Source organism: Harpia harpyja, chromosome 1 (genome assembly GCF_026419915.1).
Source record: "Harpia harpyja isolate bHarHar1 chromosome 1, bHarHar1 primary haplotype, whole genome shotgun sequence".
NCBI classification, from domain to species: Eukaryota; Metazoa; Chordata; class Aves; order Accipitriformes; family Accipitridae; genus Harpia; species Harpia harpyja.
Window position 1 is genome coordinate 34,227,568 of NC_068940.1, and position 22,040 is coordinate 34,249,607.

Below are 22,040 nucleotides of genomic sequence, written 5' to 3' on the forward strand. Positions count from 1 at the left end.
AAAAACAAAAGGAACTGTTGATTCTGTAATACTGAAATGACTTTGAGCAAAGCTCAGTCTTCCTTTAGTGGTTTTCTCAGTCGGTTGGCAACCGCCACATCCGGTATTGCGCAAAACAAGGGTGCCATTACTGCAGGTTTATGACCATTATACAGCTACAATAAAACATGTGGCTTTCCTTGACAGTTACTTGGAAGTGCCATTTCCTAATCCCTTCATGGTTGTTTGCAAAAATGCAAACACGCAACTTTGTATTTCATGGGAACTATTTTTATCTGCCGCGCCCAAGAGTGCTGCTTTTATATTACTTCAGCCTGTGAACCAAGAACAAGTCCTGTAAAAGCTTACTTGAAAGCTGATATAAACACTAGATTGTCCTGTTCAACCCAAAAGCCATCAAGCATGAACTTGTATACCTGAAGCTGAACTTCCCACCCAGCTTGTGAGAAATACTTTAAATAAAACTACACAAAGAAGCAGGAAATAAAAAATTAAGTCTTGTAAAACTGTGTAAATAGAAGACTGAGTGGCAGAGAGTATGGGGAAGGTCCTGGTTTCTATGAAAACAACTTTTACAGCATTTTCCATTCTCCTGTATTGCTTTTACTGGGATAAGGAAGTTTATTCTTTTTTAGAACTGGAAAATAATTAATTTAGCGTTCTGAAAGTTGTGAAAGGAAGACTTGGGGAAGGACTGATCTTCTGTTCAGGGGAGAAGAAAAGCAATACATCACGTCAAATAGGCCGCAATGTTTTAAGTAACAGTGAGTGTGGGGAGGAAGGTAGGCAGATGATCTTCTGAGATTCACTATTAACAGGACAAAATAACAGTAACAGGCTTACATAGCAGCACAGGATAGGATGGTTTAGACATCAGGAAAACCTCAAACTGCCAGAACATTCTGATTGCAAAATTCTTGTGTGGTATCTCACAGAGTTTTGTAATGCTTAATATAAAGATTACAAATATAAAGATTTTCAGCAATAGGAAATGCCATTTTTTCCCCTTTGAATCTCTCTCCCTTCATTTTCCTCTTGATCAGTCTCAGCTGAACATACGAACATGCTGTGTGAAATTAAACTAAACATACTTATTCATGTATACTAGCAACATGAGAATGTGGTTCCCTGCAAGCATCTAGCCACATGTCTTTGCTGTTCTTTGGATCATGTTCTAAGTGTCCTGGAGATTATAACAGAGAATGCAAAACTCATTGCTTAGTGCATTTAAAAAAAAAGAAAGGTATAAATATGATGAAGTAAGTTTTTCCTGTTACTTTCACCTATTATGATGCCTTAACACAGCCATTACAGAATTGACTGCCACGTGGAGCAGAAATAATCATACAGCCTAGCTTGGCCATCAGCAGCAACATAGCTGCAATGCGCTGAGCTACAAGCTCTATCCTACACTGCAGTAAAGAAATTCTCTAGAAGAAAAATTCACAGGTGCCACCTTGTGGATAATGAAAAAAATACAACTAAGTAACAAATAGGCAGTATCTCACTTTTAATATAGTAAATATACAGTAGCTTTGAATTACAAGATCACTTTCCAATGAAATTACTAGCAAAAATATCCACAAAATTTCAAATAAATAAGAACACATGATGACCAACATCAAAAGCTGGGCTGCAAATTCTCAGTTAATAGAGTTCCAGTCTTTCCAGATAGAGTGGTCTGTTTAATTATTTTTCAGAAGAAAACCCACTAATGCCAATGGGAGCAACAAAGGCTCAATACCTTTAAAACAAGGCAAAAACATAGTCCTTTATAGGCAATTTCATACTGTAGAAATTTCAACAATAATATCAGCTCCAAAAAAGTATCACATACTGACTGAAAAAACTCTGGCAAAATACTCTCAAACTTCTAACAAGATCCTTTAAATAACATATACAAGATTAAAGTTACCTCAAACAACAATAAATGAAACACAGAAAGGACACAAGCAATAATGGGATTACAGCATAATTAAGCAGTCTGGAGTCAAACAAGACAGTTTAGTCCCATGAAATAAGCATAACCATCCCATGCAGCATTATACCCCTCTGCCATCACCTTGGGCACAAGGCAGCAGCAAAAAGCAGAGGGGCACTGGCAGCACACAGGCGGCAGAGCTGGGAGCTACGGGCACAGCATCCTGGGAGAGGGGCATCGGTGGGAGGTGAGAGCTCCCTACTTCTGGCAACCCATTTGCTCTAAACTCAACTTTCTCAGAACAAATACTGCTGAGCCTTCTTGCCTCTGCGAGAAGCACTGTCACCCCACTACCCTGAATTTGTACCAGCAAACGTAATCTCTCATTTGGAAAGAAAATTACAGTCCATCTTACCAGCCTTAACAAGGAGACACCCCATGATTTAGGATACTGAACCAGCAGTAGGGACTGAGTCTTCCTTGCAAGGCTCTTCCACTTGAGGAAGATGTGAAGCCCCTCTTCCCAGAATGGTATGCATTGCTCACACAATGATAACCCCTCTTTGGAGCATAAATTCTGAGTAAATGCAGAAGCTGTGCTGCTAACAGAATAAGGATCTGGAGGCATCGTGCAGAAACTTCAGAACTGCTGTATATAACTGAAAGCTACCACAAGGTGTGAGGGGGTGTGGGGGAGGTAAAACTTTAACTGACCACAGTATTTCACTGCAGAGGTGCAAGTAATGGAGAAAAAAAGAAACACAAGAGAAAAACAATACTGTTTTAAAATTCTTCATGTTATGCATTAAAAATACAGTTTAGCAGTACTGAGGAAAACAGCTTATACATATTAGAGTAAAATTCTGTTTCTTCACATCTTTGTAACAGGGTAATTTCATTGAAAACAACAGAGTTCAAACTTTATACTAGCATAACTGAAGTAGAATCTGGCTATTTATTTAAAATACAACCTGAGCATATTTGTTCTGCAGGTAGTACTGCAGAACATTAAACCTTTAAATTATTTAGGAAAAAAAAATAAATCTCTGTTTAAATATCTCACATCACAGTAAACTTGTTCGTCAAGAACCATCATCAATGCTAGGCTTAGACAGGCATATGACCATATTGCTAAACATAGTGAAAAAATATAAATAGCTACACAAACACTGTGCTGTGGAAGTATTTTAATTCCAAACTGAATGTATTTGATGGAATAAACTTTTCTGCTGTATTCAGAAGTGCTTCTAAAGACAATATCTATTGACACTAAAATGAAGGAAACAGAAACCATAGTTGTCTTCATAAAAGGAGCTCTTTTTATCTATCGGCCCAGAACACAGTCAAGTTAAAATGGAAGCAAAAGTGCCGCAGGATAAAACCCAACCCCTTGGAGGTCTGCCACCCTAAGAGCTGTTTGTTGAGGCAAACACAGAATTTCTATTTCTGTATGTGAACAAAGACAACTGTGTAAGAAGTATGAAATCAATGAACAAAAATTAGACTTGTGTGATTATCATGTGAGACAAACTTACTTCTTGTGTGATTATCATGTGAGACAAACTTACTTGGCCAGATTGCAGCCAGAGCTTAATGATGAACAAGCACTCAGACTTATTTTAAGTGGCATCACCATCTCCACCTGCATAACTGTTTAGTCTCCAACAACAGATTGATGTCCATCAGATCACAAGGACTACATTAAAACAAAACTTTCCTAAGTCTGTGAGAAAAAACTTCTCGGTGCCAATCATCTTTGCTCTGGTCAAAGCTAACCGAAACACTGTTTATTTATTCTTTAAGAAGTGATCATGCAAAATGTGCCTGTATGCATGTGCCCTCCTTATAACCTAGGAAAGCATCAATATAGAGTATTTCAGAGGAAAATTTAGCAGACACTAACATTCAGTGCTATAATAACATGCTAAATTAATTACTGCATCTAACAGAATTTGTTTAAAAAAACTGCTATTCTGACTATTGACTTGATCCTGGTCACCTTGCTTCTGGTGCTTGTAATACTGCACTAAAACAGTGTACTAAAATTGTGCACTATAGTAGTGCTTATTGGCAAGAGCAGTCCTACTGACTTTCACTACTGTTAATGTGAGTCAGGAAAACTTGACTAATGAAGGCTTGCAGAATTCAGCCAGAGCTTTAAATTCTAGCACTGGATGCAAGAACCTTTCATCTAAAAAAAAGCTGAAATACATGAGTCTGGAACAAAACAAAAGGATGAAATAGCAACAATAGAATGTGCTGGTCCTCTGCAGTTGCTGGTGTTGAATGCCATCCTCTAAGTCTCACCACACCTCTGACACAGCCAATTTATTTGATCTTTGAGCATGTCAGATTAAGTTTCACTTTAATTGCATAGAGCTGAATGTACATGCAACTACAATTCATTTTAACTGTAACTTCACAAATACTGAATTTGGAAATATAATACTGTATATTACATTCACTTCCTTTATCAATTTAAAATTTCACATTTGGTCTCCAGTAGACTAGGAAAAAACCACTAAAAAATATTTCTTAGACTATTCCTGAGCAACGTTTTTATGTACTGTAAAATACTCTAGTTTATTACTACATTTATTAATATTCTCACATTTTAAACTACATATAAATCCATGCTTTGAAATTTTACAAAGCTGAAGATCTGGTAGGCACAATGAAAGAATAGAAACAGCTAAGCATCTTAAAACCAAGATGAGATCAACAAGAGAAGTGCAATTTAACTATATACATAATGTACTTTTTAGTATTTGCTACTTTTTCATTTTCTATCACAATGTGAAGGATCTACTTGTAAAATCTGGTCCATCAGACCTCAGCTCACTTCTCATAAACAGTTCACTGTGACTGGTGGCCGAGGATGAAGTTAATGCTGCTCAGTATTTAATTTTAAAATGAAGGTACAAAACATCCTCTGGAATTTCATCTTTAACAAGATTGTGTCCCCAGCTGCTGTGATTGATTTGAAATTGTAACAGATGAACTAACACTTGAATACTTACTGAACTATCCTTCATATTCTCTTGTATCTCACAGACGCAAGAGAAAGCAGAGAGTCCAAGGACAGGGCCCGATCCTGGTTGTACAAGTTCTTTCTGTTGGGTATTTTCCCATGTCACTTCACTAAACCTTGAAACAAGAACCCAAGCTAACTGAAGTAGACTGGACCATGGGATAAATAATAGTCATCTCGGGTGACTGAAAACAAGTATCTTTTGTATCAAAATATATCTTTACTTGAACTTACAATAGCCTTTAAATTCATCCCCCAAGAGTCTATTTTTTAGGTTTTGAGAAGCTACCAGTTCTGCAAATTAGGCCCAAGAGTCTCTAGTAATACCTTCATTTTGCATTAGTCATATATATCCATGTGCAATTTGAAATTTGGTCATTTCCTCTAAATGACAAAAAGCATCAAGGCTTACAAAATTAACTTCAAGGGAAGTTGTCTGTAAACACAGTGAAGATTTCTGGGTATAAAAATATGCATTCCATTTTCCTCATCTGTCTCTATGGAAGCTGTCTGCTCCCTAATAATTTTTTGTCTTAAAAAGAATCCTTTCTGCATTAAAATATTTCAAAACATTATCTGCATTCTTCCTCTTATAAAAAAAAAAAAAATCTAATTCATCAAAAAATTTCATCATCTTCTGTGAAGAATTAGTTTGACTTTGCATAGATAAGCACACTCCATTATTTTACAAAAAACACTTGAGCCCTTTTCCATCAGAAAACACCACCATCAAACCTGTCTCACAAAATAGCACATCTGTTCAAGAAAAAGAGCATGGACCCTTTTCTCTCAAATACACCAAGGTAAGCGTAAGAAACACCACAGACTTCAGTGGACTTCAACTGGTGCAAATAGGAGGACACGTTATAATTATACATTTCTCTCAACTTTCATACTCCTCTATTATCTTCATTGAGCAATTGTAAATATTTTTGAGGAAAGACCAATGGAAGACACTTGCCTTCAGGGAAAAGATTTCCTGCTGGCCTTGCTGGCTTAAGATCAAATGTATTGAAATGAACAGTGCTGACTTAGAACCATGCATCAAGAACATATTTTCTCAGGATCTTCCTATGAAGAAAACATGACCCTTCTGCATTAGCCAAATGCTTTCTAGCAGTCAAGAACCATCAAAATTTACTAATGAATTTTTCTTCATTTAAATTTGCATGATGTTTGTTTCGTGCCATTTGTTTTTATTTTCCTGTCCCCTGTTGGTTTTTTAGAAGGAACATAATTGTTGGCATTGCCATTTTTCTTTGGATTTGTACATGCGTATGTTTTTAAGCCTTTGATGGGAGCAGCTGAACCATGAAATACTGGGGTTTGCTTAGGGGGTCTGATATTACCAACACTTTGAATTTTAGTACTGTTCTCAGGGGGCTGCATATTGAGAAGCTGTTGCTTTGCAGTTGGTTTTTTTATCAGTTCACTCCTTACTTCACCAGATTGTCTCTGAGAAGACATTGCACATCCCACTCTCTCAGAAAATTTCAGGTGACCTGTATGAGAATATAACTGGCGACTTTCTTCACAGTATGAATCTCCCCTGTGACCTGCATAGCTTCTGGGCAGCTTTGTAATACTTTCTTGGGGAACCACTTGCTTGTTAGGCAAAGGGCTGAGCAATGCTTTGCCTTTGCCAGGACTTTTTAGGGTACGGATGGAGCCGGGAGCAGTCTGTGGCCTGGCTTTGGCCGCCTTTCCTTTCTCATTCTGTACAGTCTGCATTTGCAGCCATTCCAGCTGCAAAAGGCGATCAATGTATTTCTCAAGAAATCCTGTTGGCTTTGGTCGAAATTCCGTTTTACCCTCTACATTAACAAAGATGGCTAATTGCTTCAAGTTCCATGAGTTGAAAGGGGGTGGGAGGAAGTCTGGGTAGTAATATTCTGATTCTTTAAAACCCATATCAGAGACATGTTCCAAACAAACTGGATCAATTTCTTCAGCTCTGAGAATGAGTTCTGGTGGTGTGCAGGGGGACGGGGGAATGGGAATCCTTTCTGAATCAGACAGATCACTGGCACTATCATCTTCAGCATCTTCTTTAATAATTTGTACTGACTCAAAATCAAGAAACATTTCATCTACAGATGCTTCTTGCCATTTAGAAGAGCGTGGACCAGCTTGAGCAACATGTTCTTCGTGATTCTTTTCCAACTGTTCTTTTTTACTGCAATAAAAATGTTGCATTGGGACATCTTTAACCCTACAGAAGCTACCTTGTGTGCTGCCCTTTATGCTAGGAGGGATCCTGTGCAGAAAAGATTCATTTTGCCTTCTTTCTGGGAGACTCCTCTTTGGTCCTTGTACTCTGTGCAGTGACGTGCAAACACCCGTGATCCTAAATAAAAAGAAAGATCATATCCTGTTAGAATGATTAATGTCTTTGGAACATCAGTTTACAAAGGTCTTGCTACCCCCTTCAAGGACACGGATCTACACGAATGAAGCTGAAATTGGCATGGAAATTTGGTAATGAGGTAAAATTAATATTTGCTGGCAGAGATAACACCACCTACTACTGGTTTTTTGTTTTATTTTATTCTGATTTTGCCTGAGAACTCACTAAGGCAGGATAGTAAGTTTCCATACTGATAAATTTGTTGTACTCATAAATGCTGAATTCTAGGGCCAGTGAAGTCAAAAGCAAAACACAGAAGCCATGTCTTCATCAGAAGCATTTTATATACCAGTTTGAAATGACTACAAACTAAACACACAATCTTAACATAAATCTACCTTTTTGACTGAGAATTGTCATCCAGCTGGTTTCTTCCCTTCTTAAAAATACTTGGTTGGTTACCACGTTGAGTGTCATGGGAAATCTGGAAAGATATGAAAGTATGTGATGTTATTAAGAAGGTGACATAAACGAAGTACCCTTTTTCTGTAAACAAAAAAAAAGGAATGATATACCTTTTCAGTGGCACTTGATACATTTTTGCCTAATCTTCCAGGAGAAGATTTCACATGAGAAACTGGTTTATTTAGTCCTTTGGTGCTCGGATGGCTTCTTCCATTACTGTAACTAGGAAGGATTAAACAGAATATCACATATAAATAGCAACATATACAATCATCAGAACAGAAATACAATAAAAGTTTAGAGTGCAATTCAGTTTTAAAGAGAGAGAGTTGATTGCAACTATTCTTAGACTTAAAGTTCATCAGAACTATGCTACGGTCACTTTTTATTTTTTATACTACTAATGCACTACTATGTTTTTAATACTACTAATGCAAAAGTGAATAATTCAACCAGATGATATAATAATAGAAATTAGCCCTTATATAGAATCCTCTATGAGAGGATCCCGAAGTTACTTTGGGGATAACAAATAGTAAATATTAGAGACTACATGTTTAACTACTGATTTCTATAGTACCTGGTACATGGTCCTACTGCAATTTAACAAAATTAATTATAAAGTACGATATGAAGACCACTGCAAGCCAAATCTTGCTTGCCTTTCTCATTTGCATACTCTTAACAAAATTTAAAGGATTATTCCTATGAAGTTAGCAGTGGAAGTGAGCAGGGAGCACAGAGTCTATTCTGATATTAATATAAACTACTTCACAACAAAGGCATAAACAAAATTCACCATTTTATGTTATGATGGGTTGTTGAAATATTAGTAGGAGAAAAACTCATATGCAAGCAAAAGGAATGGTATTACTGATCTGGACAGGTTAAAACTAAAATACATATTTCCTCAATTAAATCAGATACATTTCTGTATAAGCACACAGAACCATTAAATCAGTGTATTTTGTAAGAATCAGAAAACAGTGTTTGTTCTACAAACAAGAAATATTATTAATTTTAAAAAGGAAAGCTTTAAAATGTCATTTTAGAACAGGAATAAGCAAACTGCGCCCTCCCGGTCTCATCTAGTTTGACTGCAGTTCAGTTAATTTGTCAGGCTGTACATCTTGTTCACAGTTTTTATGTCACTATAGTCAGATTTTGTTTTAAAAAACATGATTTCACCAGTTCAAGAGCTTGTAAAAGAATGAAAATAAGTCTTGTGCCTCCAGCATTGATGCAGTCAACTCTGTCACTTTATGACCTGCATGATCATACTGCACAATCGTTTCTGTTGCTGTGGATCAGAGGAGAGGATGATGACAATCTGAACAGGACAGCCATGCACTTATTAACTAATCTACAGTATTTAGAGGTTTCTGTAACTAGAAAGAGAGAAAATAATTTCCTTACTTTACCGTTCCTTTGTGGTTTTCATTGATTTGGCTTTCCTTTTTCTGTGTCTCTCTGTGCAGTAATAAGGGATATTCTTGAATGCCTGGTCCCATTATTATTCTTTTTAAAGGGTATCTGCACCTTTATTTTTACATAATCTTCAAACGACTCCAGTCTTTTGGGTTTGTAAGACACAGCGTATCAAATGCAAACATCATCACCACGTCCTAGAGATGCAGTAAACAAACACCATGCAATTCCTCCCAACGTGATTTATTTATAAAGCCATAAGATAATCAGCTACCAAACGGTACTGGAAAACACCGTCCCCTCCCCCAGCGCTCGCTTAATGGGAACCAGCATCATTCGCCTTAACTATTGTCGATCCACGCTGAGCTGTCATCACCCTGGGTACCGAGAAGAGAGCTGAGCGGCGAGGGCAGCCCTGCTCCCCCTCCCAGGGGCACAGGCTGGCCACTAAAGCTGCAGAGCACAGCGGCCAAAGCCAGCCAAGGGAGACAGGCGCAGGCTTTGCTGTGGGAAGCCCTGCTGCTGCTGCAGCCACCGGGCACAGCCCGTCCGTCAGCCCCGGTACCGCATCAGTACCAAGGGAGGCTGGGCCAGCTGCCCCGCAAAGCACCGAGCTCTTGCCAGGAGGTTTACAAGCCTGTCCCTGAAAGATTGTTGGTAAAACACAGGAAAATATCTGGAAGTACGGCAGCGTTAGAAGACCTACTTTTCATTGTGTAACGTGCTCATCATCATTTTGTTCCTCCTGCGCAGCATTACATGTATTGACTGGAGCCAAGTATCACAGTCAAATGGTGGTGGGTGTTTCTGCTCTTAATTTAACAAGAACAGATGATCAACCACCTGCATTCCATGCATGTTGAGCTGTCCTTTTTGTGTCAGAAAATGCGCTCTTCCTGTATTCATATATGCAAATTTTGTATCAAATACTTAATTTTTTTCTTTTTCCACAACAAATCTCTCAGCACTCATAAGCTCCTACTAAAAATACTCAAAGAGCAGAATTCGTAGCGTTCTTTTACTTTCCAGAAACCGCATCCCCCTACCAGGGGTGCAGAGATACGATTTGCAAAAGGCGACAGATGCCCAGCACCAAAATACCTCTCCTTACCCACCGTTACTCTTGTTGCAGCGCTATTCATGTACTTATATTCCTATCTATATCTATTTACACCTGATCCTGTCCTATTTCCTCGGTGCCTCCCTTCCCCTCGTCTCCCCGCCACGGCCGAGGAGGGAGCGCAGGACAGGGCGGGGGTTTGTTCCCAGCACCTACCAGATCCCGAAGGACCGGGGCCCGGCGGTTTCGGGACCGCGCCTTCACGGACACGGACGGGGCAGCCCACCAGCAAAGAAGAGCCGATGGAAGGCGAGAGCGGCCGCAGGCCGTTTCCGCGGCTCCCAGCCCGCCATGGCAGGCTGTGCCCGCGGCTCCGCTCCCTCCGGGGAGGCACCAGCGATTCCCGCCGCTAACTGCCACCGCGCTCCCTAACGCCAACGACCGCAGGGCAGCTCGTTCGTTAACGGACCGCCTCCACGCACCTTCTGCCTGCCTGCCTTTCTATCTTTCTTTTCTCTCCTTTCCTTCCCCTCCAGCCCTGCGAGCCCCGAGCCCCCAGCCCCCTCGGCCCCGCCACTCGCCCGCCCGGTACCTGCCTTCGCCTCAGCCGCCACCGGCAACTAAGGGCAGGTCGAGGGCAGCGACGTCCGGCGGGCAGTGCGCAGGCGCGCGGTGACGGCGCGCACGGGCCGTTCGGCTCGACAGGGCGGCCGGGAGGGAGAGACTCCGCGCATGCGCCGTCCGTGAGGGGAGAGGACGCGGCAGCGGTCCGCGCCGCGGGGCGGCCGTCCCGGGCCGGGGCCGCTGCCGCCGCTCTGCCTGCCGCCGGCCCAGGGGCAGGCCGGGCATCGCCTCGCCTCGCCGCGGGGCGGAGGGAGGACCGTGCAGCTGATGTGGGCTGCAAAGTCCCCAAACGTGGATCCCCCCCCCTCCAGCCACGTTACCGAGCCTGCCTCCGCAGCCCCGCCCGACAGCCTCCGCCGCGACAGCCCCCGCCGCGACAGCCCCCGAGCTCCCTCCAGCCTCTGCAGCAGCCCCGGCCTCGGCTCCGGCTCCCTCCCGCTCGACAGCCTCCAAGCCTTCCCCAGCCTCGGCAGCCCTCGCGAGTCGCCCAGCATCCAGTGTGACAGCCTGGAGTGTCCCTGCTGCTGCTGCTGCTGCTGCTGCAGGAGCGTGGGCTCGGTCGGCGTCTGCGAGGACAGCCTGCAGGCCCCTCTGGCCCTGTGTAACGGGCAAGGGTGCTTTGGGGCACGCCACAGCAATCCCCGGGCATCCGGCGACCTCTCCGACAGCCTGGAGTCCTTCGGTGTCCAGCACGACAGCCTCCAGTCAGTCTCCAGCCTGCGTGAGAGTTTCAGGTCCTCCAGCATAAACGGTGATAGCCTTGAATCCCTTTCCAGCCTGAGCAACGGGTCCACCAGCCAGCACAGCGGCCTCGAGTTTACCAGCCAGTGAGACTGCCTTCATCGCCCCGTACAACGTGCTAGCCTCTGGTTCGCTTCCAGCTACTGTGAGAGCTTCCAGGTTTCTGCCCTTCGTTCAGAGGGCTACGTTGTTCCAGTTGATTCTTGCTGCATCCAGTGCAATAAACTCAAATACTTGCTGTCCGTGGCCGCCGTTCCCAAGTTACGTGCTTCAGAGAGGCACTGCTCGTTATTACCTGCAGTGTTAACACTGATTTTTTGTCATTGGTTAAGAATGGAGGTACGTGGTCCTCGGAGGAATCCCAGCTACCTCTCTGATCTCTATCAGAACATGTTACGGGCTGAAGAAGCACCAGGACAAGGGCAGCAGCAGCCCCCAGCAGTCCATACGAGTAGCAGCCTGACTCTTCGGAGCAGTACCCCAGCCAAGGGGGGCCCTCAGCCAAATAAGCTTCAGAGCAGCACTTCCTCCAGCTGTGATCCAGCATTACGGCCTATCATACGCCGCCGAGCAAGATCTTTGCCTGCATCGACCGAAAGAAGGAAGCTTACAGCAGTGCAGCGTCAAGTTCCTGGATGCCAGAGTCGTATGAACAGGGTGAGATTTGCTGATGCTTTGGGCTTGGAGCTCACTGAAGTGAAAGTCTTCCAGACTGGGGAGGATCCATCGATCCCCTTGCATGTCCTTTCCAGGCTCTCCATAAACTCAGACCTGTGGTACAGCAGCTCAGACTTGGAGTTTACTATGCAGTGCTTGGTCCCTGACTTCCAGCAGCCTGCAGACTGTATGGATTTCTCGTCCCGACTTCAGGAGCAGCAGGTGTGTCTTGAACGAGTGACCAGCTCAGATTTGGGGCTCAGTGGCACCATCCAGGTTCGCAATGTTGCTTTTGAGAAGCGCGTATCTGTGCGATATACCTTCAACCAGTGGAAAAGCCTGCACGAAGTGTGTGCTCATTGGCACAGTAGCATCCCTGAGAAAAACGGGCAGGATCAGGTCGATGTTTTCACTTTCTTTCTCCCTGTGCCTCCTTTCCTCCTTCAGCTGTCCTCTGTAGTCCAGTTTGCAGCAAGGTACCAAGTCAATGGCCAGGAGTACTGGGATAACAACAGAGGCAAAAACTACAGTCTCACCTGCCGGTCTCACCCCCTTAAGATGCCTAGAGAATGTGAGGAGAGCTGGATCCACTTCATCTGAAAAAAGGAAGTGGATGCAGAGCAGCTTGTCAGTAGTCTCGGTGGCACTCTTCTCTTTGGCCCGGCTCTCTGCTCCTATGGCAACAGACTCCTTTTTGAAACCTGCCAAATCTGGCAAAGTGCTCCAGGGCAGGGAAGTAGCCAATGACCCGTACAAACTGTTCTACACCTCTCAGAAAGTAAAAAGGGCCAAAATGTGTATTGAGTTACATCCGTTGAAAGCCTGTGTGATCATTTCTTGTAGCGTATGAGTCATTGCAGAATGGTTCCAGGGGATGCTGTCAGACTACCAGCAAGCAAAACAAGGCACTTCACATTGCTAGTAATATTCTAGGTTACATAGAATAGTTCTAACTGATCCATTTTACCATTTTATACTGTTTGTTTTCTAAATGGACAGTGTGGCTTTACTGGTTTTGTTGTTAATTTTGTTTATATTATCTCACCAAGTCTGGGCACTATTCCGTTTATGCATAATTTGGATGGCAGACACTGTAGGGAGTACTTATATATATATTATTAAGACTGAAACCATGTTAAATATTTCCATTAATATTTGGGCTGGAAATTAAATGTCATTATGAGCAGAACATACGTGAAAATGTGCCATCAGCCCCTCTGTTTCCCTTAAGAAAAGGCACCTTTTTTTTTTTTTTTTTTAATCTCCAGTGTTTGCAGTAAGCAGCAGGAATGATTGTTACCAAAGTGTGTGTAAGGCAGATCTTCATGGAGAAGTTCTCATCTTTTTCAGGTGAGGCACAAGGTTTTTTCTTTAGGTAGTGGTGCAGGAATTGTCCTTTCCTTGTGCATCTGTTTTTACTAAGGGAAACTAGAGCAATTTTGCACTTGTGTTGCAATTGCAGTTGAAGATCTCAAAGCACTGTATGAATGCTAATGATCTTACCACTATTACTGGTAAATTTATAAATCAAGAAACAGATATAAGATATATAAAAAAGGAATAAAATATAGACAATACATGGAGCTGGTTACAGAGCCTTAGAATAGCATGCCAGAACCCAGAATCCTGGCTCTCTGTTCCCCAGTGTCCCAGTACTACTGCAGTAGTATTTTTGAATTCTTTAATCAACTACTTCTCATTAGAAACCAGTTGAACTCCAAGGCTGCATCCTTTGCAACACAAAGCGGGAACTTCAAAGCGAAATGTTCATTTTACTCGTAAACTGATACTTGCATAGACCCATAAACAGAATCCCTTCTGCAGCAGGGAGAGCACAGTAACACTGTTAAGATGCGGTCTTCCCATGTTTCTTGCTCTACTTACTTTCATTCTGTGGTTTTAGCGTGATTTAAGATTGGCAACAGGCTGAAATCTAGTAAGTAAAAGATTGTCCATGATTTTTTTCATACATATTCATAACTGCATGGAAAGTTTAGCTTTATATGTGTAGCATGAATTTTCAGAACTGACTGGATGGATGGAGGTATTAGAAGAGCTGCTTTTTTAGGACTGTAGTATGAAAATCAGGCCACTTATTCGGGCATCTTATTTTGGATTGCTGCTTATTCATGAAAATCACAAGTTTTTAAAATCACTGTTGTAAGCAACCCACAGCCAAGTATATATTAGTCCAAAAAGTCTACTGAGTAATTCTGGAAGTGCAGAAACCCCAAGAAAATTCATGTGTTTGGAAACTTAATGTTACTACTTAGTTGTGATTAGCAAAGCTAGGATTTCAAGTGAAGAAGCTGCCTGGTTCCATTAGTCTTTGGCTTTCAAAGGGACTGAAGTCATGAATGAGGATTCTACGAGCTGCTGAGCAACTCCTGCAGAGTACTGAGAAAACTCAATCCTATTAGAAACCATTGAGAATTGACTGTGTTGTCTGCTTTAACTTTGTACTGGAGCACTGTGAAGTTGAACGTTTAAGTTGAAATTGTTTTGAAGGAGTAGGTGAGGCTGAGGTGCGATTGCCAGCTACGGAGAGGAAAGAGTGCTGCCTGCTTTCAATCCATCTGCGTTATTGTCTGTATCTGGGTTAGAGGAGTGACCATGACCAATCCAGCAGCAGCTCTTGTCTCGTAGAAAAATTAGTGCAGGGAACTGGAAGTCTAGTTGTCCTCAGGTGGCACAGAAAATGAGCTCTGTGAGAAGGGGTGCTACCTAACTGCAAGGTTTTTTGCCTCCTATGGTGGGCTTCATATGACTAAATGACATTATGACAATATAGGACATAATACATCTGAACTAGTCAACCTATACTCTTCATAGTCAATGGAGATGTTTTCGCTATCGTTAGCAGACTACCTGTGGTGTGACAAACTGTATCATCTCTGCTGAGTGCAGAGAGAACGCTGCGGGACTAGTTCTGCCATACTGAAATTCTCAGCATTAGTGCAGATTGTGCCAAATTCTGCCAGAGTCTGTAGATGTCAAGTTAGATGAGCTGAAACACACCTTCAGTGACTGCAGAAGAATCTTTCTTGGCATGAATTGAAATTGCATACCCTTACTTTGGTGAAACTTGCTCACTTAAGGAATTCCATTAAAGTTTATCCAGTAAAGTCCATAGAAGCAAAGTTTTATGTACTTGTCAGCAAAGTAAGAAGAAAACGAACACACACACACAGAAGCACTGTGCTGAATAAAGGCACTATTTTAAAGTATTGTTCCCCCTCACTCTTTCCCCCTCCCAAATTACTGTATTTCTTCCATCAGCAAAACCACTGAATTGCCTTTCAGCACACCATAAAAATTCCATCTCTTGTGAGACTGGTATTTGACACCAGTTTACAATGGATGTTGCTGGAGCCCAGTGCAATACTTGGCTTACTGGCAGAAAGATGCTGTTGCCATCTCCTGGGAGAGACTCTTTCATGTTCTAGCAAATGTCAAATATGAGTGTTATTGCAGGCAGGGACAGATTATGCAAAGCTGAGGCTGTCAGTTTAAAGGTTAATGTCATGTATACCACAGTGTTGGAGACAGGTGAGAAATTAATGTCTCGGCAATATGAGTTTGCCTTGTATTGTCTTCCTTCTGCAACGTCTCAGGGTATTTACCTGTGCAAAATCTTGAATACTAAAGTATTATTCCAAGTTTGCCTTTTCTCTCTGCTTGTCTTGCACTGCTGGAGGAGAATTAACAGTAGCTGTTACTAAACCAGTTAGCTGTCTGTGCTGACGGAGAGTTGAGCAGGCCGACCTTATAATGGAACTGAGAGTGATCTCTGGGTTAAGCTGTTAAACATTCACACGAGTACTGGCACCTGTCACATGAAAGATGAAATTTGCACTTATGTTTTCCTGTCACATTCAGTACTGAACATCAAAAGGATTCTAGTTGACAAAAAAGGGATTAAGCCATTAAGTAGTGGTAATACGCACCTGTTGTGAAGGTAAACTTATGACCACCTTTATAAATTCTCAGGAAAACTTGACTGCTTTGCACTGTGTTCAAACTGAGCACTTCCCTTATAATGAGGATTTTGTAAAAGTGAATTCTTCACAAGGGTTTTTGCCATATCATGCACTTTTAAAAACCTGTATTTATTATAGTCATACAATAACTTAATATCTAGTAGTCCACAGTTTCAAGGTTCTTTCAGGTGTGTTTTTTAAAGAAACATGGAATCCGTGTAAATGAAAAGGGGTTGTCTTTCCTGATTAAACATCTTGTCCAGAATAAAGTACATTACACAGTATATCAATAAAGCACATGTGCTAGACAAAAGGTCATTTTGTTTTAGTGGAGAGTTGTACAATTGCAAAGTGCTTAATTAATTTTAAAAACAATAATAAAACTATGGCTATTGTAATACAAAAGATTGTAATAAAAGCTTTTCACATTTTTATGTTGTTTTTGTCAATGGTACTCCTGTTAACGGTTAAGAAAACTCATGAGGCAACTTAGTGCTGAGTTGTCACTTACAGAGCAACATACTCACGAAAGTAAGGTGGGATAGAGTTGCTAAAAAATGAACAGCAGTTGATAAAAATACAGTGATTAGTCTATATAGCTGCAAAAATGACCAGGCTGCCACTTCTTACGTGGAAGTTGCTGTTATTTCACCTCAGAGTTCTGTGCATCCAGCACTTGCAGGATTAAGATCTAATGTTGAAAAAAGGCACACTGCCGGTTCATTCTAATATGGTTTCATGGAAAAGGAGACGGGTTTTCTTCTAATAGCACTTTCCAAAGGTGTGCTAGACTGTACTTAACACAGTAATTTCTGAGTGTCACAGCTGTGTTATTCTTTCTTCCATTTGTTGTTTCAGTTTTCATTGCTGCAGTCTTTCCTCTCAAACCACATTCTTTTCACTCAGCTTTCTTGAAAATATATCTACACGTGGTATGTTAAGAGAGTGTGCATCTCTGCAGTAACTGATTTATCCTTTATATGAAATGCATCTCCATCAGTGTCAAGCATTTACTTGATACAGTTCAAGATTTGAATGATCTGTTGCCAGGTTTCTTCTAAAGCAAAATGGAGACATTAATAAAGACATATATTACCAGTTACTTTTTAATCAGTGTTAAAAACTTCAACACTGCATTGTCAAAGTTGCTTGGGGGAAAGATGACTATTGCAAATCACGGTTTAAGTACAGGAAAATGTCTATATTATGCTAAGTTGTTTAAGAATGTCAATGTCACTTTTTATTACAAAGCATACAGATAATGTGTTATATGCATGTAGCTGCATAAAGGAGAGTGCTTTTAGAAAGCATGGTCTTATAATATCCTGTCTTTACGACTCTTGTTTTTCCATTTTCCTATACTACTGATCTGAATCAGAACTAGCAGTAGCACCTTAACTGTCATAAGTTTACCCACTAAAATAGAGTATTAAGCATCACCTGGAAATAAATATGGCAACCACAGTGTAGGCTAGCCAGGAGACCGCAGAGGATAAAGATAGTGGTATTTGATTTTAATAACTCACTTGAAAACAATGTGAATTTGTTTTAGCCTTGGGTGTGGGGGTTGGGATGCACGTAAGAGTATTTAATACAAATACAGGCTGGGCAATGAGTGGATTGAGAGCAGCCCTAAGGAGAAGGACTTGGGGGTGTTGGTTGATGAGAAGCTCATGACCCGGCAATGTGCGTTTGCAGCCCAGAAAGCCAACTGTATCCTGGGCTGCATCAAAAGAATCATATTATATACTCTTATGCACATCCCCACCACCACCCCTGAGGCTAAAACAAATTCACATTATTTTCAGGTGATTTGTTAAAACCAAAGACCACTATCTTTATCCTTTGCTTCCTCCCCAGGTCGAGGGAGGTGATTCTCCCCCTCTACTCCACTCTCGTTGGAGTACTGCGTTCAGTGCTGGGGCCCCCAGCATAAGAAGGACATGGACCTGTTGGAGCGAGTCTAGAGGAGGCACACCAGGGTGATCAGAGGGCTGGAGCACCTCTCCTATGAAGGCAGGCTGAGAGAGTTGGGGTTGTTCAGCCTGGAGGAGAGAAGGCTCCGGGGAGACCTTCTAGCAGCCTGCCCGTACCTAAAGGGGGCCTACAAGAAAGCTGGAGAGGGACTTTTTACAAGGGCATGTAGAGATAGGACAAGGGGTAATGGCTTTAAACTGAAAGAGGGTACATTTAGATTAGATGTAAGGAAGTTCTTCACTGTTGAGGGTGGTGAGGGACTGGAACAGGTTGCCCAGAGAGGCTGTGGCTGCCCCATCCCTGGAAGTGTTCAAGGCCGGGTTGGATGGGGCTTTGAGCAACCTGGTCTAGTGGAAGGTGTCCCTGCCCAGGGCAGGGGGGTTGGAACCAGATAATCTTTAAGGTCCCTTCCAACTCAAACCATTTTATGATTTAAGAGAAGGACTGGCTTTTTCTATGAACATCCAACCATCAGGTTTATTTTACAGGTAGTTAGTGTTATTTTTAACATAGGCGTTATTTTTACATTTAGTTTCAAATTCATAGTTTCTTTGTATTTATCTTACAAAGAAAAAAGTTAAATTCCAGCTTGTAGTAATAGTAATATGCTAACAGTCAGTTGTAACAACAGTACTTAATTTAGTGTATCATCAGTGCTCAATAAAGTTACATGTACTTTACAGCATTGCCTGGTAAAGACACAGAACGGCAAGTCTAAGTGATTAGTCATTTGTCAACATGAGTCTAATGTTAGTACTGACTTCTTTCCTGATTTGGCTTTCTCCTTATGATCTCAGATCTGCAACTATTTCAGCTGACACTTGATATTAAAACTGTTGGCATCAATGCTTTTTACCCTTCTCAGTTCTACATACAACAGCAGCTGTGCTAAAGATTGATTATATTGACCAGTACAATGTTTTCCAGTACCTGTAATGAAGGTAGATATTTCTGCTGCTGTAGTGAAGAGGGGTCACTGTACATAGTGCTACCCTACCCTAAAGACAGTTTTGCTTCCATTTTCTCTGAAATTTTTAAGTGTAGTTGTTGTATCTGTGGCCCAAATAATTTCACTGCTTGTTCCCGTCTGTTTAATGCATAACAATGAAAATTCTGCTTTCTGTTGACCTCTCTTCTGCTAAACCAAACAAAATAGACATTAGAGAATGAGAAATGAACATACGGTAGTCTCTCAGTCACGTCAATGTACCTAGTGCAGGAGGGAAAGGGTATGATCCACTCCTCCTGTACTTTATGACTCGCTTTTATTTTGCTATGGAATGAGTAAGGCTGTTTTCTTTACAAAACTTGAAAATCTGTGGATAGTCTAAGCTTGCATGTATGCTAATGTGACTGGTAAGGGAAAGCATCGAATGCAAATTGGCTTTTATTACTTCTGCTTCATATGATGAAAGTAGAATTCAGAGTTCAGTTTTTATAGAAAAATTCTGATGCTCGAAGTTCCTCATGCAGTTTTGTCCCTAGTAGGTTTCTCAGTAAAGCTGTACTTCTACAAATCTACTTCAGATCACCCACTGCCTTCTAATAAAGTCTCCCAACAGCAAGTATGTCAGCAGCTAATGCTGCAGCTAATCCCTTTAGCCGACCATGCCTCCTGCAAAATGCTCAGCACTACTCACTCCTATGGGATCAACTCCTCAGTGGAGATACTCCAATTCTCATACCACTTTTCATTTTCTTGAATTACAGTGACATCTGGTGGTATTTTAAATGCTTTCTGTATAGCTTTTTTGCCTTTTATAGCATTGATTTGTTTTCTTTCTTATTTTAGAGAGTCGGTGGTGTTATTTTATTTACAATTGCTGCAGGTTTATCTGCTGTGAAAGGTGATTCTTCTCCTAGCCGCTCCACTGTTGGTGCTTATTCTAGGTATGAAGGGAGATGCTTCCTGATACTCCACTGGATCGTGTAAGATTCATGCTAAGTTTTGTCACTTGTATTTGTGATAGGTCACCTGTGATACAGGTGATAGATACACCAGTATCGCACCAGTACAGGTAAAGTCCCACTCTGGAACTGTTGGGTTTCATTTAAACGTGTTACCCAGTTCCCTCTGTATAACAAAGAGCGCAAATGTCAGCAGAAACCCTTTATCCTCAACAACAGGTCTGTCCCTGAGCCTCTGTATCCATCCCACCTACTCCGGCACTTGATGGGAGTGAAAATGTTTCCGATTTAGCGTATGAATGAATTACACTGGTTTAGCAAACTCACGCTCAGTAACTTTTGTCTACGCTGTGCACCGAAATTAGCGCTCTCAATACTGGTTATCAATAAAGACAATTTGTAAACATAAAAGAACAGCGGGGGTCCTGCGTAGGCAGCTGCGCTGCTTTGAAAAGGGACTGCATCGCCCACCAGCAGGACCACCCCGCAGACCTCTTCTTCCCCCCCGCAGGAGGGGCCTTCCCTTTCCTCCCGCTGTCTCGTCGCCCCGGGGCCGTCACGGCAGCGGCTCCCGCTGCCGGCATCACTCAAACGCTTCGTGTCCTCCCTCACGACGGGCCAGCCGGGGCGGGAGCCAGGGGCGCCGGGCCAGCAGGCCGCCAGCCCCGCTTGGGCGAGAAGGGCAGGCGCCCCACCGGGGTTTTTTATAGCCGCTGGGGCGGCTGCGGGCCCATCCGCACCCCCGCTCCCGACCGGCGCCAGCAAGCGGCCAAGCGGGATGCGCCCGCCGCGCCTAAGGCAGCGCGGGGCAGCCTGAGGCGCCCGGAAGCACCGCCCTCTCCCCGCCTGGCCGCAGCGCAGCCTCGGCAAAGCGCCGCCTCCTCCGCGGCGGATTGAACAGAAACCTCTGTGAGAGGCTGCCTCACGGTAAGGAAAAACCCCTCCTTCCGCCCCGCGCCTCCGACGGCGATTGGTCTGCGTGCCGCCCTCCCGGGCGGTAATTGGCTGGAGGCTACCGCCGCTGGGAGTGATTGGCCGGCGGGAAATGGCGCTTGTTTTTCTGCTCGGGCGGCGAGGTGAGGGTCGCTAGGCTGGGGGGGGGGGGGGGGGGGGGGGGGTCTCTGCCACTCCGTGGCCAGCTGCTCTCCCGGTGGTGCCTGCCCCGCCGCTGAGGTGGCAGGGGGCACTTCGGGGAGTTTTCCTCTCAGTAACAGATCTCTTGGGGGCGATGCCAGCGACTGCGTGTGTTTCGAGGACTGAGGTCTCGCACCCTCGTTGCGAAGCAGGCACCTGGAAGGGGGTTTATGTTTTCTTCTCTGGCTTGTCTGACTAGGCAGGAGACAAGAGATCTGTGAGGTGATAGGAAAGGCTTCAACGTAGGCTGTTGCATTCTTGTATTGGAAAAAATAGCAAAAAAACCCCTCTGTATTTGTTATTTCTGTATTACTTAGGAGTACAGAAATGACTAGTGTGTGTTCCTAGTTGCTCGTTCTACAGAAGTCGTTCGCTATTTTTAATCATTATTTCCCTTTCCTTTGTCTAATTCTATGTAAATTCTGGCATGGGGAGACCAAAACTGCAGATGGTAGACTGGTCGATGTTGATTAATTCATGCAAAGCATGAAAAGGTTTGTTGTTTTTTACATGTAAACTCTCAAAACAAAGAAAATACTTTGTCTGCTCTTGAGTATTAATGTTTTGAGAAAACTATAATTTCGAGATCTTGGGGTTTGGTGGTAATGGTCATCTCGGAGCCCATCACTGCATAATTAAGAAGGCTTTTTCCCTGTATGCATTTATCACATTTTTCTTAAATTATTTAAGCTACCATTTTTTAATGAGGCCCTTCTGGAGTTCTGCAGTTGACTTATCTATTCTGAATAACCTGGTGTTGACAGTAT

At 42.6% G+C, this 22,040-nt stretch overlaps 2 protein-coding genes across 6 annotated transcripts; one reads left to right on the plus strand and one right to left on the minus strand.

Moving 5' to 3' along the window:
• Positions 1–4,224: 4,224 nt before the first annotated feature.
• Positions 4,225–10,968, minus strand: FAM217B (family with sequence similarity 217 member B). Of its 5 annotated transcripts, XM_052786252.1 has the most exons (6): positions 10,845–10,968; positions 9,899–10,084; positions 9,181–9,389; positions 7,875–7,986; positions 7,698–7,783; positions 4,225–7,299 (listed from the first exon to the last, which is right to left on the minus strand). In XM_052786252.1, the coding sequence occupies exons 3-6, from the start codon at positions 9,273–9,275 to the stop codon at positions 6,108–6,110; spliced, it is 1,485 nt and encodes a 494-aa protein (XP_052642212.1). In that variant the 5' UTR covers positions 9,276–9,389; positions 9,899–10,084; positions 10,845–10,968; the 3' UTR covers positions 4,225–6,107. The 5 variants fall into 5 exon arrangements, with proteins under 5 accessions (XP_052642212.1, XP_052642222.1, XP_052642232.1 ...); XM_052786262.1 differs by lacking the exon at positions 9,899–10,084 and having other exon boundaries at positions 10,849–10,968; XM_052786272.1 differs by lacking the exon at positions 9,899–10,084.
• Positions 10,969–11,950: 982 nt separating this feature from the next.
• PPP1R3D (protein phosphatase 1 regulatory subunit 3D) lies at positions 11,951–16,688 on the plus strand. Its single transcript, XM_052786293.1, has one exon. It carries the CDS (start codon positions 11,951–11,953, stop codon positions 12,872–12,874), a length of 924 nt encoding a protein of 307 aa, XP_052642253.1. The 3' UTR covers positions 12,875–16,688.
• The last annotated feature ends 5,352 nt before the right edge of the window (positions 16,689–22,040 follow it).

Excerpts from the sequence above, each read along its gene's own strand:
- FAM217B (XM_052786262.1), bottom strand. The coding sequence starts at position 9,275 with ATGGGACCAGGCATTCAAGAATATCCCTTATTACTGCACAGAGAGACA. Across the intron at positions 7,987-9,180 it reads AACCACAAAGGAACGGTAAA|TTACAGTAATGGAAGAAGCC; the intron begins GTAAGGAAATTA and ends AATCCTTCCTAG. Across the intron at positions 7,300-7,697 it reads GACAATTCTCAGTCAAAAAG|GATCACGGGTGTTTGCACGT; the intron begins GTAGATTTATGT and ends CTTTTTATTTAG.
- PPP1R3D (XM_052786293.1), top strand. The coding sequence starts at position 11,951 with ATGGAGGTACGTGGTCCTCGGAGGAATCCCAGCTACCTCTCTGATCTC.